This window comes from Fringilla coelebs (assembly GCF_963513975.1).
Source record: "Fringilla coelebs genome assembly, chromosome: 3".
Lineage (NCBI taxonomy): Eukaryota > Metazoa > Chordata > Aves > Passeriformes > Fringillidae > Fringilla > Fringilla coelebs.
In genome coordinates, this window is record NC_140030.1 from 82,571,263 (window position 1) to 82,589,037 (window position 17,775).

At 40.9% G+C, this 17,775-nt stretch overlaps 1 protein-coding gene across 3 annotated transcripts in view; it reads right to left on the reverse strand.

Moving 5' to 3' along the window:
* Positions 1 to 17,775, reverse strand: part of SDCCAG8 (SHH signaling and ciliogenesis regulator SDCCAG8) — a 104,170-nt gene that overhangs the window by 2,122 nt on the left and 84,273 nt on the right. For 2 of the 3 annotated variants that reach the window (XM_084201781.1, XM_084201779.1), the window contains exons 17-18: positions 4,063 to 4,189; positions 1,941 to 2,023 (exon numbers count right to left, since the gene is read on the reverse strand). In XM_084201781.1, coding sequence (XP_084057907.1) covers positions 1,973 to 2,023; positions 4,063 to 4,189 — 178 coding nt within the window. In that variant the 3' untranslated portion in view covers positions 1,941 to 1,972. Of the gene's footprint in view, positions 1 to 992; positions 1,014 to 1,940; positions 2,024 to 4,062; positions 4,190 to 17,775 lie in introns of those variants that run through there. The other variant, XM_084201780.1, reaches the window with a different exon arrangement.

Sequence of the window (17,775 nt, forward strand, 5' to 3'; positions counted from 1 at the left end):
TAAGACTACACTAAAACAATAGCTCTCTCCTAATAACCAAAGCAATCTTCAGGTCTCCTGAGGCTGAAGGCCACGAAAGGATCATCTTGAATCACTTTTGACAGCAGAGATGGATGACCTACCTGTTTGCTGGAAATAAGGCTCCCCCTTCTGTAATACATAATAAAAAATAAAAAGCAAACGGAACACTGCTGCATTAACCACTGGGGCCTCACTGAAAATTCCTGCTGACACAAGAAAGGAAAGAAAACCCCTGCTCCAGACCAGCTGTAATTCTGACAGTGCCTCCTGCTGAGCGACTGGGGTGAGGATGGGAACATAGGCACGGGTGAGTGTACTGTAACTTCCTTTGAGAAGAAGGGTGATCAGCTCACAGACACGCTCACTGTGACAAAGACATCTGCAGGGAGGGAGGAGAGAGCTTGAGTGGCTCAGCCATACGGAGAGCACGGGGAGAGTGCGGGTTCCTGGCCAGGGAGAGGCTGGCTTGCAGGAGGAGATCTTCATGGGGAAGTCAGAGCAGCAGCACAGGATGACAGCCCTCGCTGGAAGTAATCCTCAAGGTCCAAATCCTGCCCGTCTGTGCTCTCACTGGCTCAGCTGGCCAGCAACCCCTTCTGGCAGCCGGGGGCTCTGAGGGGATTATCCAGCGGGACAAATACTTATTTCTGTCAAACTGATGGACACCAAGGCAGATCCTGCAAGAGAGGCATCCCAGCTCTCACAAATACACTCATGCCTGGTGGGCGGTGCTGAGGTTTCCAGCAATCTCTGTTTAGATGTTTGTTTGCTTTCTGTGCACATTTATTTAGCATTCTCTATTTCATGCCTATGTAGGAAGGCAATGAAATATCTCTTATCCTCCTGCCTTAGGGTGAGTTCCACTATACAAGAGACTTTCAAAGATAGAAATTCCAAACCTGAGGGTTCCAAAAACTTTCAAAATGAGAGGTGTAAATCCCATAATTAAAATTTAAATTACCTTTACAAGGTCCTGAATATGCTCATGTAGCCTGTAAAGGAATGCAGCATTACAGCAGGATCAGGTACTTCTTTTATGATTTCTTTTCCTTTAAAACCCTGAATTTTCCTTACAGTACCAAATGAGTTTTCCAAAAAAAAACCAGGCTCTCAACACACCCAAATGTAGCTGAATTTAAAGACCTTTTTTTCTTTCTGCTGTCTTTCCCCCCATACAACAAACATGTAACACTAGAAATAAAAACTACAGAGGAAGTAATCAGACTTTTGAAAACAAATCCTATCAAGGCATAGGGCTTGGTAGGTCAGCTAGATTCAAGCAAATGATGCAATTTTAAATTCTTTAAACTTTGAAAGTTTAGCAACTCTTACAAGGCAGTAGGAACACCTATAGCCATGTTGCACTACTGTAACACGACAGCACTGCTCCAAATACTAGATAATGTTTCTTTCAATGATACACTAACTGTTATGATTTATTACAAAACCAGTTGCAGCCTTTCTGAAGAGATAGGGATGATTCAAGCTTCCTCAGACAGAAAATACTGGAAGCAACAAAGCTAAGCATTCCAAATCAAAAGGCAAACACTTAGTGACTATCCAGGCAAAAAGTACCTGGGCCAAATCTGAGATCTTTCAGAAGCTCCCACCTAGCTAAGAGTTGTACATCCCCCTTTCCCTTCAACTTACATATTTAGGATTTTTTTCAAAAATTTTATTAGGTAAACTTGTCTTTGCTATTAAGTGCTTGTCCTTAAATTTTTAAGTGCTTAAAGAGAAAAAAAATCAAAGCACAAAAAGCTTCAACAGTTTCAAACCCAAAAATGTTTCAAACACTTCCTTCCTTTTTTCTTTAAGTGTTTGCCAGATTCAACTCACATCTGCAAATAGTTTCAGTCGTGCTCTCTTTTCCTCTCCCCCCCACTCTATATATAGGATATAGAAAAAAAAATACCTACTTCTGCTCATTTCTCTTTATCCATCCAGGTTTTTACTTCATTCCATCTGTGTCCTGTTTGAGATCTGCATCCCATTTTTTCCCCTGAAATATGCAACTGCAGTTACTAGAGGCTCATGTTCCAAGATACAATAGCACATTTAGCTTAGTGTATTTTACATCATCTTTAAAAGATTAGGTAATGGTTGATTGCTTCCACCTCCCCCCCCCCCCCCCGCACCCCCACAAAAGAACCTCCAAAAACTTGGCTAATTATAAAGGCCAGCTGTTGGACAATACAGTAAAATGTGGAATATGAGATTACTTTAGCCTTTGATCAACATTAACTATGTAGTTGTTTGGTTTCAGTATTTCTATACTAACTACAGGCATCTTTCTGCAAAGAGCTTCCATTTATGGTGAACTGTTCTTCAGTTTTCTTGAAACAATTGTCTGATATTCCAAGCAGCTCTTTTAGGCTGAATTCCAGTTCCCAGAGAACCACCATTGCTTTAAATATCTGCACATAGATTTTTAGGGGTCATTCTGTAATATTTTTTTAATCATTTTTCTTTTCTGAGTGTTCTCAACTTAAAAAGTATCCTCTGGAGTAAAATTAACCTGTAATGAACATAAAGAAGGCAGCTTTTGCCAGTCAAGTATTGATAGAAATTTAATGTTTGAATGATTTTTTTCCTCTTTAGTATGATTTTTGTACTTCTGCCCAACTCCATAAAAACACAATCACTTCCAGATAAAATAGATTATCAATATCAAAATCCCTGTGGACCATGTAAAAGCTGTTCATATTACCAAGAGTGCTTTTCTGAAAGCAGAAATTTTAATTTATTTTGGGAATAACCACCTCCTTAACCTCTCTTATAGAGAGAACACTATGGTTGCCCTAAAATTTGCCAGTAATTACTACATGCTAGTTTGTCTACTAGAACAGGAAGTCCTGAAAAACCGAACACATGGACATGATTAGGGGCTTAATAAAGTATGGATTTTATTCTCCTAGGTTAAACATTAACTGATTTCTACAGATAAAAAGCCTACAAAAATAGTATGATTTAAGTACTTTAAAGTTCTAAGCCAATTCATGTTCTGTTTACTGCTAGGTGTGCTACTAGACTAAATTTCCTACACTCAATGTCCTTTGTTACCATGTTAAGCAAACTCCAGCTATCCTGGGCAAACTCACGAGTTTGAAAGTTAGAAAGCATTCTAATTTGCTTTGTGACTGAGTAAATACACTAATTCAACCTTGAGTTTGATTATCTGATACTTTTACTGAAAACCTCATTCTGGGCTTGTTAGTTCTCCTCCTTTTTCTGAAAAAAAAGTGAAAGAAGAAAAAAGAAAAAACCCAGCCCCACAGTCTTCTCCCTTATTTCCAAAGCACTTGAACAGTGGCCAAAACAAAAAAAGCCAGAACAGCCCATAAGAAGCCACAGCTTCCTAGGGACCACTGGGAGCAACAATCAGAACTCCTGGAGAAGCAGAGCTGCGATTAGTGCTCAGGCAAGATTGATTGTACATTCACCATTTCACATTTGGGTGCATGAATCACAGAGTATCTTGAGTTGAAAGAGACCCACTGGGGTCATCAAAGCTCAACTAGTGGCTCTGCATAGGACAGTCCCAAGAGTCTCATCATGAGTGGCCACTGAGCAGCCAAAAAAAACCCCAACTTTTAAAAATAAGGAGAAAAAAAACATGAAGTGATAGAAGGACTTTAGTCTGACAAATGGCAGCAAAACCTCTAAGCAATTATCAATTTCAAGTAACTGTTTAAATATTGATGATGTTAAAGAACAGATTTCCCTTTTCTCTGAAAAAGCAACACAAAAATCTTCAGATAAGAAGCTAAGAACTGTCATTGAGAATAACTTCTGCTTTTTTATTGTCACTTCAAAACACTTTTTTTCATTTAGTTTTGATTTAAGTGATTTTTAGTTTTGATTTAAGGTTCAGCTACCTTTCCAGCTGTGTGAATTTTTATTTTATTTTTTATAAGGTAATGCTGTATTTAAAAGAACAACAGCAACAAAATCCAGCAGTTGATATCAGACTGCTGGCAGATTTCTCTGCTAAAGCTGCAGAATATTCCCATTAGACTTTCTTTTCTTTTGGCACAGTACCTGTGTTCGCAGAAACTGCACCTCTTCTGTAAGCAGGTGCTTCTCTTTGAAGAGCTGATTCTGTTTGTTGAGCAACTCCACTAACTGCTGGGCAGTGACCTGGCAGTGCTTGTCAAGCTGCTGTAACCTGGAAAAGAAATAGATAAAAAGGTTGCAGAGCATCTGAAGTTGGAGTTCACGGAAGAAGCTTTGATCTTTGCACTGGTGGTAGCAGCGCCCAGTGTTCAGGCTGGTGGTTGGGCTGAGACTAAAGTATTACTCCTAGGATGGGCTTTAAATGTATTTTCATACTTTAAATTAGCACTTTAAAGGTTTGCACTTTTCATTTAGAAGCTTTATGAGGACATGACAGCAAATCTGCTTTGCTGTGACATCAGTAAAGACTGCAGGAGTGCATCCCAACACCGGTAGCTAAGCAAGCTGCACGCTCTGTAGCTGCTTCAGTAACTGTCTTCTTGAAACACACACAGTAGCCCAGATTATAAAACCAAATACCCAAATTCCCTGACAAACTGGACATGAAGTGACAAAAGCTTCTGTTTTCTGTCCACTGCTCTTTGCAAGCTGGTCAATGTCCAAAACTCATTACAGAACATAGCACTTATTTCAAGTAAGCTTAGTGTTAATTAAGCATGTCAGCATAGATCCTTTAACAGTCTAACAGGGATTCCTGGGGAAAGATGTAAAGAGCCCATCATTCCAAAGGCCCTCCTCATCAGAGGCTGCAAAACAGAGGGAAAAAGCTGGCAGGTATCAGAAGAAACATGCAGAGGCTTTCTGCTTACACTGGAAGAACAAGTGCCTGAGTTGGGACAACAGTACTGTAAGACAGGTCAACTGCACATTTATTTCTTTAATCACAAAAGCAGGTATCACTTGTTATTTCTCCAGTGACTGTTTATTACTCCTGGCATCCAGTCAGAAGCAATTTCCAACTAATGTGAATTTTACATCAGAACAATATTTTTTAGTAGATAATCACAGGTAGCCCATGCAAATTTCGAAAATATTACTGGACACAAGCCGTAGTGTACTCTATTGTGAAGCTCTATGTCTTTTCAAATAAATTTCTGTAAATGGAGAAGTCTTTAATTATGGAAATAATCAATTACATTTTCTGCTTGTAACTTCACCATGCAGTGTTACAATTAGACTGTCTCCTTGAGCAGAGAAAGAAAGATGACACAGGCACTGAGCTGGGTTTGACCAGTAGGCCACAACTTTACCTTTATCATCTGTATCTCCAGTGCTTGATTACAGGTTTAGTAACATACTCATCTACAACTCTGGGCCACAATGGATGAAAAGGGTGCAGTTCTAGTCAGCGCAGATCTGGATCTATGAATTCCCAAATTCTGTTTGCCAGTCTGCTCTCCCAAAACTGCTGCCAAGCTGGCCCTTGGTCCACACACTGGGACTCCCAGCCTGCTCTGCTGCGTTTAGCTCCTGAGGACAGGCTCTGGGCCCTCTCACAGTGTCTGCTATTACGTGTGACATGTGCAGCACAGCCACACATTCCCATATGCATTGTATCTGGCCTGCCTGCTGATCTCGTAAATGATTCAAGATGAGAAATGAACAGCTCCACCCACATTCACTGTACTTCCCATATGTTACAACTGCACATCGATGCCTGCCATCATTTTTACAACTGGGTGACAGAACCTTCTGCACATTTTGCTAATACGACTGAGGGAGGTTGCACGGTCGCCACGTTCACTTTGGCAACAGCACCTACCGGGCCAATGTACTGTGTCCTGAGCATCTGAGTGACCACTGTGTCCCTCCTGTCTAAACGAGGTAATTTTGCCACCAAAGTGGCAAGATCTGTCCAGCTGGGATGGCATGCAGCTGCTCCCCCTTGGCCTGGCTGTGTTGAAGGACAGGCACCGACTCCATGCTCTGCCATGTTACTTCAAGGTACAAGGTGAAAATGTAGCTCTTGAACCATGTTACCATGTTTGGACTACCCACAGGACAGCCTGGCACTAAGGAGAAAGCTCCCAGTCAGTAGTAATAACAATACCCTTCAAATAGTTTCCCATTAACCACTTCAAACCAAAATCCCTATTTCTATATGGAGGCAAGAAAGAGACAGTTCCATGAGATGAGTGGTTTCCACAGAAAGAGAACACAACCGAGGCATCACAAGCTGCAGTGAAAGCTTCAAGGTAAATGTTTTGCTCTGATTCTCAGTACTTGGAACTCATAGGCAGCTTTATGTTAGAATGGCTCCAACCTACCTTGCTTTTTTTGTGCAATTACAACATGCATAAGACTTTCCATGGCAGTGAAATTTGGATCTGAGACTAGGCTATACCCCAGGCTGTCCAAAAAAGAAGTGAAAAGTGGTAGATAGGGTTTTGTTACATTTTGACAGCTATGGCTAGACAATCACTGCAAGACCCGGCAGAAATGAGGTGAAACATCAAACACAAAGGAGAGCTTTGGCATCAAGGTGAATTCCACCTGCAGAATAAACTTCCATTGCATCCAACACCCCAAATCTGTACTAGCACCTACCTTTTACACTTCCCCTTATGCGTGGCCTACAGATAAAAAACATAAGCTGCTTTCTTTTCTGTAACAACACATAGCTAAAGTGGGGGAACCCGCAGGACTCAGGCTGCAAGCTCCCTGCCCTGGGACACTCAGACCCATTAATCCACAGGCAATCCACAATAAAGGTAAAAGCTGACATAACCTGTCAGCCCTCCTCTGGGTTTTAATATTGATTTGAGGAAAATTAATATGCAAGGATGTGTGGGCAGTACCCATTCACCCTGCAGTGTGTATCAGTCAGTCCTTGACATCGTAGAGGCATTAAAAGGTTATTTACTCTTTCAGCATAGTCAGGTTACTGATGTAAAACGTTTTCACTTTATTCCACAGAGCTGGATTTGCTGAAATGGCATGATTGGATTGCAGCAACCTGCAGCAGCTAAATCACCAAATCCAATAATCATGCTGCATTTACTGGCACACATCTTAATTAGGTTTTAATACAAGTAATCTGATAACTACTTCTGGCCAGCCAGAGCGGAGCTGTCAGTGCTGAAAGGGCTGTTGTTGAGCAGCTCGGCCGGCACGCTGCCGTGGCTGCCCCCCCCCTCCCGCTGCCCCTGCTGAAGCCCCCCATCTGCCAGTTGCCATGGTAACACAGGCCAGCCCATCACCCCAGCAGTGGGTGCTGTGACCCTCAGGCACCCCATGGCAAGGGCTGGGGCATCAGCCATCCAGAGGACCACTGGCCACACAGGGGGGCCACCAGCACTAGGGCCACATCTCTGTGGGCGAGGGGGTGCTGGGCCTGGCTCCTGCTGCCCCCCAGAGTGACCAAAACCCAGCACACCCAGCACACACCACTGTGCAGCAAACTGCCTTTAAAATGCATTTGTCCTGTCAGGGCAAGAGTGTCAAGCTATGAGTTTCTAAGGTTGCTCCTGCATTGCTCATTTTGCCTGATGATCAGGGGTGGTTCCTGGTTCTGAGTGGGAAAACCAAAGACCATGCTGGAGACCTCTGCCATGCTGCAGAGACGCAGCTGAAGGGCGATCACTACGGTGATCACACTTAGTTCCTGACACAGATAGATCAGCCCCTATCTGAGGTCATATCCTGCTGAATGCAAGTCAGTGATCAGGCTTGCTTTGCCTATATGATGATCTTGGTGCCAGACTGGCTGTCATCAAAGAGTTAAGGTGTATGGCTGGTGTTCATGGTGAGCTTGTTTCTGCTGCCACAACTGCCCCAGCTGCTGTCACTCCCCACCCCTCTTATGGGCATGGCTAGGACAAGTCTCCTCTGCTTTCTTTCTACCTCAACTCTGCTGTTTCTGTCTTCCCTTTTCATAGCTGAAGTGATGCTGTTGTTTTCATTAAGGCAGAAAAAATTATGCTCACTACCTCTTTGTATCTTGAATCAGCTCTGCGAACAACTAGGATGTTGAGACCAACAACAAAATTATTATTCATGTGAGAAACTTGCAACTTCACTGTGGTTTACAGCACTGATAAATTCACACAGTAAATTTTGAAGTAAAAATATTAGAGTCTATGTATTTAGAAAGGCAGACAAATAGTAAATTAAACCCTGATGTTTCACTAGAGTCCTAAATTACTGTTTACTTAAGATCTTGACCCATAGATCACTGCCTTGAAACAACCTTAAGTGATGAGCATCTCAGAGAAGCCTCCACATGCTCCCAAAATTTGAACATGAATATCTATACACACAACCTATCCTTTAACTGAACTGCATTCTCCCATCTGGCTCCAAAATCAAAACACTATGAGGTACCTTTTTCATGTTAATAAAAAATGAAAGAAAAAGCATAAGAGGAAAAACACACAGACCAAAAAGCCACCCTGTTACAGTGAGTAGGAACTAAAGGTAGTTTAAGTCTCCTCCTTTCTGTCACACTGGAAGTCCTGACTTCTAACAGGACGCAGGGAGACAGTTCAGGGCATATTAAAAAAGTTTCCATGGAATTTCCCACCCTCTGGAATCCCTATTAGACTTCTGCTGCCACAAAAAGGACAAGACTGTCATTTGCTCAGGCAGAGCAGATCTACACCACTTCTAGATAAGCACTTGCCCATGCTACAGGCAGAACAAACTCATCCAACTGATGTTAACAGATGGTAACTAGAAGTTAATATCCCTTGCACAGTTTGGAACTGGACACCTAAGAAGCAAATGTCCACATTTCACCATGGACCCCGTGACACAGATGGCTTTGTATCACCGAATCTTCTTTTTAAAAAAAAATTTTATATCTATTGGCTAATATCTAAATTCCCTTTTACTAAAGACACTCTCAATTTTTCCACATACTTTTAAAGTATCTGTAGTATATAATTTCTAATAAGATAAAAATGTTTGCATGCCACAACGACACCTGCAAATAGGGTTTAATTAAAAGTTTACATAGGAGCTTCCCCTTTGTTTCAGATGTCACCACTGACTATTAGAATATGTCCTCACTTCCACAGCTGGCCCACCAGGTTAAACAAATAGATCATGTAGGAAACCTGAGCCTGGATCTATTCCTGGGCTTCTAATAGCTCATGTCTAACATGCTGAAGAGAACATTATCAGCCTGCTCTTCAGCAGGGGGGTGTAGCAGCTGGGCTTGGCTGCTGTGATGACCACTTTTGGCCCTACTGGGTTTTGACAGGAAGGAAGCAATGAAAGAGAGTGTACAGAAGGCTGGAAAAGATATGGGTGAAGGCTTCACTAATGTCTATTTGTGTCCAAATTCCATGGCTGAAGATGAGGCTTTTCCTCCTTTAAAGGAATACAAAATATTAAGACCTGTGATAGGAATATGAAATCTGGATCAGGTTTGCTCTAGAGAAGAAATAGTTCGGGTTACTATTTTATGCTTTTAGTTGACAAGTATGAAGTAAAACAATTCTCTAGATCATTCAGGCTAGTAATTTAGAATTCTGTAAAATACTGTAGAAAAAGAAAAGCATGCAGGGCTCAAAACAGACAATATTACAGAAATATATTGAATTGTATAGTCAGACTCTACTTTTTTTTTGTTTTTTTTTAAAGATGTTCACCTCTCTGATTTTGTTATGTGCCAGACAGAACAGATTTTGCACAATTTTTCAGTCATAATGGTAGGAGACACATATCCCACTAAGGTTTCAAAAGTGGCCGCCTCATGTTTATAAGATATGTATTTGTACTACTGAAATAATTTTCCTGTGCTTGTGCCACTAGTTACAACAATTTCTGTGGCTGATTTACTTTTTATAAACATGTGCTCCATTTCCCCTACTGCTTACTCCAATTCCTCTTATTTTGTTTCTTACCAGACAAACCTGAACCTGTACAAACTCTAGCTGGTGTCCACATAAAGCAATCACTGTATTCAAGCTGTAGACACTGAGAATTTTTAATGCCCAATCTGAACTCTTTCCTTCACAAATACTTTGCCTTTAAAAAGAAATTCCCAGCATGAACCTCATCAGAAGCGACATGTAACAGACAGTACATGTGGTGTCTGGGCAGGCAGCAGAGAATTGAAAAACAAGGCTTCACTTTTTCTATCCCATGGCATGTGCAGAATGTACATGTGGCCCAAGCTGACATCAGGCATTTGAAGCAAAAAACCTGCTAAAAGCATCAGCTTCTGTTAATTCACTTTGTCAGATATTGTCTTAATTAAAAAAAAAAAAAACAAACCTACTGCTAGAAAGGGCAGTGCAGCTGAGCTACAACTGCTTCAGTTGTTCTGACAGTGGCAATTGCAGGCGAACAGAACAGCTCTGGGTTCGGCCCTGCTGTCCTCACCAAGCCCAGAATCAACAAGGGATGCAGGCACTGAGGTACTGAGCAGAAAGCTTATCTCTCTAGCTATCAGTGCCTGTGTTTGAAAGGTAAAATGTTTCTCACTAGTGACCTTGCAGATGAGAGGCCAATAGTGCTGGGTACAGTCCTTCTCATTTGGTTATCTGCAAGGGAGTCTTTCCAAGTTTAAGGACTACATATCACAGTCCTTCAAAACCGTTCTGCAGCACAACCCCAAGGCTGCTATAGTGCATATTTTGACTACTATGAAATAAAGCTCTAAAAATTCAAACAGGAAGTGTTAAATATCTATGCAGGTGTAACTTGTTAGTTTTGTTGCTTTACCCCCATTATCCTTATTTTCCACTCTAGAGGTGCCCCTGCTTCCAGTTAATTTCAAATAAATTATTTTGCCTTTAAGCTCTGGCAGACAACACACATTTGCTTATTTTTCCAGGTGCCCAGAGGGTTATTGCAGTTTTCAAAAATCACAGTCAAACTAATGATAGTTGTGAGATTTGTACAGAGTTTAGTTTTATGCTTGTGACACAGAGAAGGAGGAATATTACTTATGTTGGTGACAGACAATTTTTTCTGTGCAGCACATTCAGATAGATGTCTTACATACAAGAGCTTGTTGCACTCCATCCACACAGAGCACATTGCTTCCATTTGAGAACTTAGCCCAAGCTCAGCCTACTCCCCTTCTATTACAGCTCTAATTTCCAAACTTACTCTATAAAACAAAAGGGAACACAGAGGTATAAAGATCTAAGGAATGGCTGGGAAGGAGGTCAAGGTGGGAAGAGGAGCCCAGGATGTGCGTGAGAGGTAAGAAAGATCTGTGCTCAAGATATGCATGGATACACCCAAGGGACCTGAGGAGGGTTCGGCCTCTGTTTGCGCTGGCTGGCCAAGCAAGCTCCCACTTCCCAGGGAGCTGCTGCTGGCACGCAAGACAGCACTTTGGAGCTGGGCTGTACCACCTGGGCCAGCCCCAATCTCCCCACATTCCCCAGGACACCCATAAACCAGCTCTGCTGAGACTGAAGGGAGTCACAGCATCAAAGAAACACCATGGTAGGTGTAACATAGGAGACTAAAGATAGGGAAAATGGTAAGGTAATTTTGCATCGGAAAGGGCTGAGAGGAAAGCAGTTTGATCCTGAGAAACCACAAGGTTTTTTAGAAAAATGAGAAGAGATGGAGAATCTGAGCAGTATTGTCAGCCCACATAAATGAAGCTCAGCTCTTGTGAACAGAGAGTCCACTTGGTGTTTTGTTTTGGACTATATTTTAAAACTGCACATGAAGTTAGTGAAACCTGCAATTGCTTAGCAACACTGAAGGGAAGCATTTCACAGAAAATACATCTTAAAAATGCATTTAGTACATTATAGACAGTATTACACTCTCTGTAAGAGAGTGGCTATTTTGTAATTTATATGTGCATTAGTCCAACTGTGCTTTAATTTACTGCAAGGTGAACTTATTCATTCCTATGAAATAAGGGAATTTTATTGCTGTTTTAGAGGCAAATTTCAGTACAGTTATCTTCAGGAAAACCATTAACCCCTCCACAATAAAGAATATGACTGCAACCAGGCAGTTTGGAGATGAGTATCAACACACCCAGATCACAGCCAGTGCAAAGGGTCAATTATGCCTTTCTGGTGAGAGCAGCTTAGCTTGTGGAAGAGAATAGCAGCTCTAGAGTCCCTGCAATAGCAGCACAGCAATACCACACAAAACAAGCACTAAGGTGGCTCCAGCCTGGCTCTCCCATGTCACAGTTCAGCACATCAGTCAGCGGTCACTGGACCCTGCACAGACATCCCAGCTTGGTAAGAACACCAGCACCTTCCAGCAGAAGGATTCCTCCTGTCCATAACTAGGCATGCGCATGCACACTCTTCTCTTGCCACCACACTTTAATTATAGTGAAAAATTCTAGTGAAACGATCAGCTTTTTCTTTGCTACAAATTGAAATAAATGTTAATAGCTTTTTTGACACATATTCAGTGTAACTATATGAGAAGAATACTTTTCCCCTTGGATTACAGCAAAAGGTCTTGCTTAGTTTTGCTAAGTAAATTATGCTTTTCTCATACCACTTCCCCATCTTCTCATCTTTCAGTGGTAAGCAGTGGTAACTTTTACAAGCAAACATTTAAACAAGCAAGCTTGATATGCTTTTGGAAACTGAACATTCTCACTTACATAAATGAAAATTATCTGCCTTAAATCACTAGTAATGAATTAAAAAAACAAAGCTGTGGCTCTATGTTCAAAAATAAACCATGGGTTTTGTTCTTTTAAGTAGGGATAGAGAAGACAAACACATGCAATTTGAGAACAAGAGATCCACCTGCTATCAGACAATTACTGCCTCTGTAGACATGGCAACCTCCGAAACTGTGGCTGCAGCACAAACACATCATTACTTTAAAATTTCTTATATGGGAAGCCCAGAGAAAATGCACATCTCTCTGTTGGTGAACTCACACATGACCATGGGGCAGAAAGCAGTCGGGATTTCTGAAAGGCAGCAAAAGCTCAGCAGGTGCCCCAAGAGAGCCCGAAGTCCCCGCTGGGGCTCACTGGTCCGACTCTGCTCCTCCTCAGCAGCATCGCAAGAGCCTTCCAGGGAGATGCTGGTGGTCTTGGCACCACTCCTGGTGGACAACTGTCCACCTCACACCTGGCTCAGCCTTGCTGAGGCGAGGTAATGAACAGGCCGACAAAATGAACCCAAGCCTCCCTCCCGAGGGAGGCTACTTTTGATCAGTGTTGAGCAACATATGCAGGCTTGAGCAGGGGGGCACGCAGGCAGCTCAGGGAAAAGCGTGCACTGCTGTAACTAAACTGCAGATTAAGCTGAGTACTGCTGTTTCCTAAGCTCCAGATAAGGAGCCTTCTGGAGAGTATGAAAAAAATTAAAGTGAAAAAAGAACGGTAATTGTAATTTTACTTTTAAATGATTGTGAATCTAGGCTGCAACTAGAGCAGCGCTTGTCCCAGTTTAAGACAGAGTATTTTTCAGCAAAGATTCTCATAGGGAAGATGCTTCTCTAGTTAATGGTTTGTTTCTAATGTCTCTGAAACCATAACATTACCTGCTCAGCAAGTATTTACCAACAAATGAATGTTTGGGCGTCCCTCATGTTATCTCCTTACATAAAAAATCATGATATTGGGATCATAATGTACTTAAAATCTCTTCAAATAAAATAATCCTAATTATTGAACTTCTGTACTGCAGCATCAGGGTTTAATTTCCTTAGAAACAAATGTTATTAAGGAGAAAAAACTGCATTTACAGGTCTACTAAAAGGCCTGATTTCATTGAAACATACAGAGGAATTTAGAGTTCTATTCTCTGACAGTAGAGAAATGACTAAAATCTATTTCTGTTACAGATCTGGATACAATAGGTTTCATCCTGATCCAGAATAACTCCTATGAGCTGTAATGTGAACTACAGACTCCTGTAAAGCACACAAAACCCCATGAAATGCCCAATCTTGTGTTGCTAAAAACCGAAGGAGTTGTGCCTTTAATAGAAGCAGGCCCCTTGTTTGCATAAAGAGCACCTTGTCAAACCGAATACAAATGCCAAGCTGGTACATTATAGCCACAAGCACAATAGCCCCACTCTTTAACTAAGCAAATCCTAGAGAGAGCAGTTTTCCCCCAAAATCTTGGCATCAGTGACAAATTCAGTGAACTGATGTCGCAAAGTGTGCACGAAAGATGCGGGAAATTTGCAGAGGGGCACAAGCTTTTAATTTCAAAGAGAAGGGAACTGTATGTTTTCATTGTAAAAAATGAGAGTGTGAAAAAATCCCAAGCACACAATAGCTCTCTTTCAAGTATAAAGTTCAGAATTACATCTCCCAAGTTTCCTGTACGTTAAAAGAAGAGCACATAATAACGATCTAAAAACCCTTCACAAAAAACCAACAAGTAAGGATGAAGCAGTACTCGCCTGGGGGCCAATTGCCTCTCCAGCAGCGGTAAGGCTGTTACTAGGCTTGCAGTACCATTTGTTCCATTACACAATCTCCTGAAGCCTTTTACAGAGAGCTAAAACAACTGCCTGTACCAACACGACACATGGCTTTCCATCCCGACTCTTTGCTAATCCAGACGCTCCAACCATCTTTCTTTAAGATGCCATATGGTTGGCAGAAGCCTGTAGATCTAGCAGCACATCTGCTTGTATGTTACTTCTCCCCTCCAACTCCCCCCTCCACACCACAAAAGAGAGAGCAAATAATTATTTTACATGTAACCAATTAAACTGCATTTAAAGAGGACAGGGATTATTTAGCTCTAGATATTTTAAAAATATAGATTGTCACAGAAGATCATTTGTCTCTCAGTGATTTGGGAAATACAGTGAAACAAAACAAAGAAATGAAAGGCACATGGGCAAAATGATCCCTGCATTTGAATTATTTAAATGACTGCCATTCAGACCTTATGCCTGAAGATTTATTTCCCACATTAGTGTGCCACTGAAGAAGGGATTGAATTTGCTCTCTGCTTTTGTCAGAGGTGAATCCGACAAGCAGACTAGGAAACTATAATACACCAAACCATGCTTTGTTAAGCAAGCAGAGTGAGTCTGTATGCTAATGACTCTGCAGGAATACACTGACACGCTGATTTTTTTGGTGTGATGAGCAAAGATTATTCACACCATAAAAATCCTGGTTGCACTGGCATGCAGGCATCCAGGTTATCTCTTTAGAATCCAGACGCCAAGGAAGACAGGCTGCAAAAATAATTTTGTTTGTGATGAGTTATCATTTGTCCATTTATGACATAATGGACTATAACAGAAAAGAAAATATACACTTTGGAGCCTGAAATTAAAAAAAAAACCAAAACCCTAGAAATTATAAATAAATGTTCGTATAAACTCCCACTGACCACTCTGTGATGAATAACCATCTTAGTTAATGAAGGGCAGGCAGAGATAGAAATATATAAGGAGAGACTGCACAATTTTGCAGTTCTGTCTGCTGACAATTTGCAGCACCTTTTGTTCAGAAACACTATTTCCTCAAACTTTTCCTGCATCACTAAAATAAGACATCAAAGAGATAAAAGATAACATTTCTACCTCAAATGCTGCTCACATGTATTGTTCATGCAGTTATCTGCGAAGCACTGTGGAGCATGGGAACATGCAGCACATGTGTCTGTTCTAGCAAGAACATCCTCTTTTCCAGAAGAACAGAAACTAAACATGCATTTGCTCCAAACAGTCTCCCTGCACCAAGTCTCCATTGCAATGTGCACAGAACGTTCCTTTGCCTTCACAAAAACAGTTTTCCCTACAATATGGGATTGCTTGTGTTCAACTACACACTGAACAAATTGTTTTTCCCCTCAGCTATTTAGGAGTTAGAGTTCTTACACAAATGATGGCGTCCTATCCTCACAGAAAGAGTTGACCAATGTTGAAGGTTTGGTTGAAACCAGCATTTTTGAGGACAATAATAGGTTTCCAAGCTGTTTGTTTAAGGCTAGTGCCTTCCTTTCCCCTAGTACGCTCTGTCACAAGGCTATTTAAAATTTCATCAACATTGCTTTGAACAGTTTTATACAAAACCAAAATTAAAAAGATACTTTCTCCTCCAATAATTACAGTTTTTTTCTCTTTTTCTTAAGAAAAAGATGACAGAAGTTCAAAACACACTTGTATTTCAAAATTTAAAATGTGGCAATGTATTCAATGACGTAGCAATTTAGCTCAGTTTAAATTGGATAGGGCTTGATTTTCCAGTTATAATAAAGTATATAAAGGGCATTTACAGTAGCAAGAAATATTTATAACTACAAATTGTGATTTCAGTTAGTTCTATGCACAATATTCAAAACTTAAAAACTATAAAATGAAATGAAATGAAGCCAAAATATATATCTAATAAATCAACAAAACCCCTCCCCAGCCTCTTGGGTTAATCTCTTCAGACCTTCTACGTTTCACACATATTTCTAATCATTAACCAATTTTCAGTTCAGGTATTAATGCCCAGGCTTGGCCCACTTGCCCCAATCCCAGAGGACTGTGGGAGATGAGACAGAAAATTATTTTCAATTATCTGATTGCACATATTCACTTCCTTTATTTTCCTAGATAAGAAGTGTCTTTGTGTGTCTTAGCTTTTTCCTGGAAGATTCTTAATAACTTAGTATCACTTAGGGTTGAAAAATGCCTATCCTATCCCCTGTGTTGCTTTGGTTAGCAAAGCAATAATCAACCCAGCAGGATGTCTCCTGAACATATCAGGTCAAAACCAATTGTCTGTGACCACATCTGGTACGTCTGTGCACATCAGCTGCCACTGAGGTTCCAAAGGAAGGTGTGCTTGGAGAGCTGTCTCACAGACTCCCTTGCCCCATCCCAATCCCTCAGCAGCAACATCCAGTGCTGCCCCCCTTTCAATAAGTCTGTACAAACATCAGAAACAGAATTTCAGAAAGAGGATGCATGGCCAGCAGAAGTCCTTCGCATGTGTGAAACATGCATTTGATTAGGCACTTCAGAATTGCAATTTACTTTTTATGCAAGAAGTATGGTTTTATATTTAGATATGAGAGAGCAAATTAACTTTGTATATGTGCTATGACTTCTTGTCCAAGATCAGGTGAATAAAGGAATCATGTGTGAAGTCTTCACCAAGACCTGCTGCAAACTGACAGCTGTAGAAATAATGAAAATGCTGCACACATTCTTATCGCTTGCACGCTAAGAAAAAAAAAATATAGTTTATTCTCTTGATAAACAAGGCAAAATTATGAAGGTGCAGTGTATGTCAAAAGCTTCTCCCTTGACTGCAGAGTGTAACTGAACTGTTGCTTACCATGGCCACCATTCACGGTTTCCAGTAGAAAGTGCCAATAGGGTCTCTGCACTGCAGTCTGGAATGCTTAACAAACAGGCTGGGTCTGATGAAGACTCCGCTACCGTATCTTATCAGATCTTTTTGGGTTTGTTTGGAAGGGGCTTTTTGCAATGTGGAGCATAGAGTGAGGGTTTTTAAAGTTTGTAAAGAAATGACAGTTCTTATTATATGGAATAATAATTATTATAAAAATAGGTTTAAAGCTTCCTGTATTCATGCTCTAGGTATACCTGAAATGTTTGATATAATAAGTGTAAATAATTCACCCAGTTTTATTGGGCACTTTATTTGTAAGTTGTAGAAGCAACAGAATTTCTACAGTGATTTGTAGAAATGACAGAACCCTTTTCCTCTTTTGAGACAAAGAGAGACAGGGAATTGAATGTAAAACCACTTCAATTTGAAAAGGACTACTTGGAGATGTGATGATATTAGCAACGGAATTGATTTCCTAATGAAATAACCACATGAACACCCTTAGACATCCAT